This window comes from Loa loa (genome assembly GCF_000183805.2).
Source record: "Loa loa unplaced genomic scaffold supercont3.1185, whole genome shotgun sequence".
Taxonomy (NCBI): Eukaryota; Metazoa; Nematoda; class Chromadorea; order Rhabditida; family Onchocercidae; genus Loa; species Loa loa.
In genome coordinates, this window is record NW_018109365.1 from 1,845 (window position 1) to 2,596 (window position 752).

Sequence of the window (752 nt, forward strand, 5' to 3'; positions counted from 1 at the left end):
TTATTTATAATATGGGAATTAAATTGATGGATTTTTTAATAAAAATGAGGAAAAGTGTACATGAAATGGACATTAGTTACATTTGAATCATAAAATAAACTTATTTTGATTAATGATTTGACTGTTTCTGACAAAATAATTACAATTAACTCTGTGGAAGGTAATTTCAACTTTAATTTCCTTTTAACTTTAAAATTCCAAATAATTTTTCGGCCAAAATTTTATTTATTTCAAACAAAAAATATTAAATCATAAATTATTCAAAATAACATTAAAATTTGTTTCCTCTTAAAATATGAAAATGCTCAAAAATGTACACTAAAGGATTCAATACATTTTTAGAAGTATATTAAATGCTAGGAGTAAAATAACAGAATATAATGAAATACCTGAAGGAATTTTTTGTTGATTTTAGCTTCTGCTTTAGTTTTTGTAACATCAAAAATTTGTTTGGCCCAGTTTAGTACGATAACTTCAAGATCGATTAGTTCCTTGGAACCGATACCGGATAAGTTTGTCGTATTTAACGGATCTATTGTCGGCATTACATCAGATGTGAATGAATTTTTTTCATTCCTATTTGATCCACCTGAAATATTAATTTCTCACTATACAACAATTTACTTCTTCTCTTCTATTTCAATATTATGGATGGTTGATATTTTTGATCAATTCTTCTTCAATCTGATTAATATTTAGGAAAAAAAAAAAGGAAAAAAAGGAACGTTTGGTATTTCGAATGGTATTTGGTA

General features: G+C 25.1%; 1 protein-coding gene across 1 annotated transcript; it reads right to left on the reverse strand.

The window, feature by feature from the left end:
• Nucleotides 1–389: 389 nt before the first annotated feature.
• LOAG_14478 (hypothetical protein) lies at nt 390–545 on the reverse strand (the record flags this gene model as incomplete). Its single annotated transcript, XM_003149975.1, has 1 exon — nt 390–545. A coding segment is annotated over one exon (156 nt), but the record flags the coding sequence as incomplete, so codon positions are not given.
• Between the last annotated feature and the right edge of the window lie 207 nt (nt 546–752).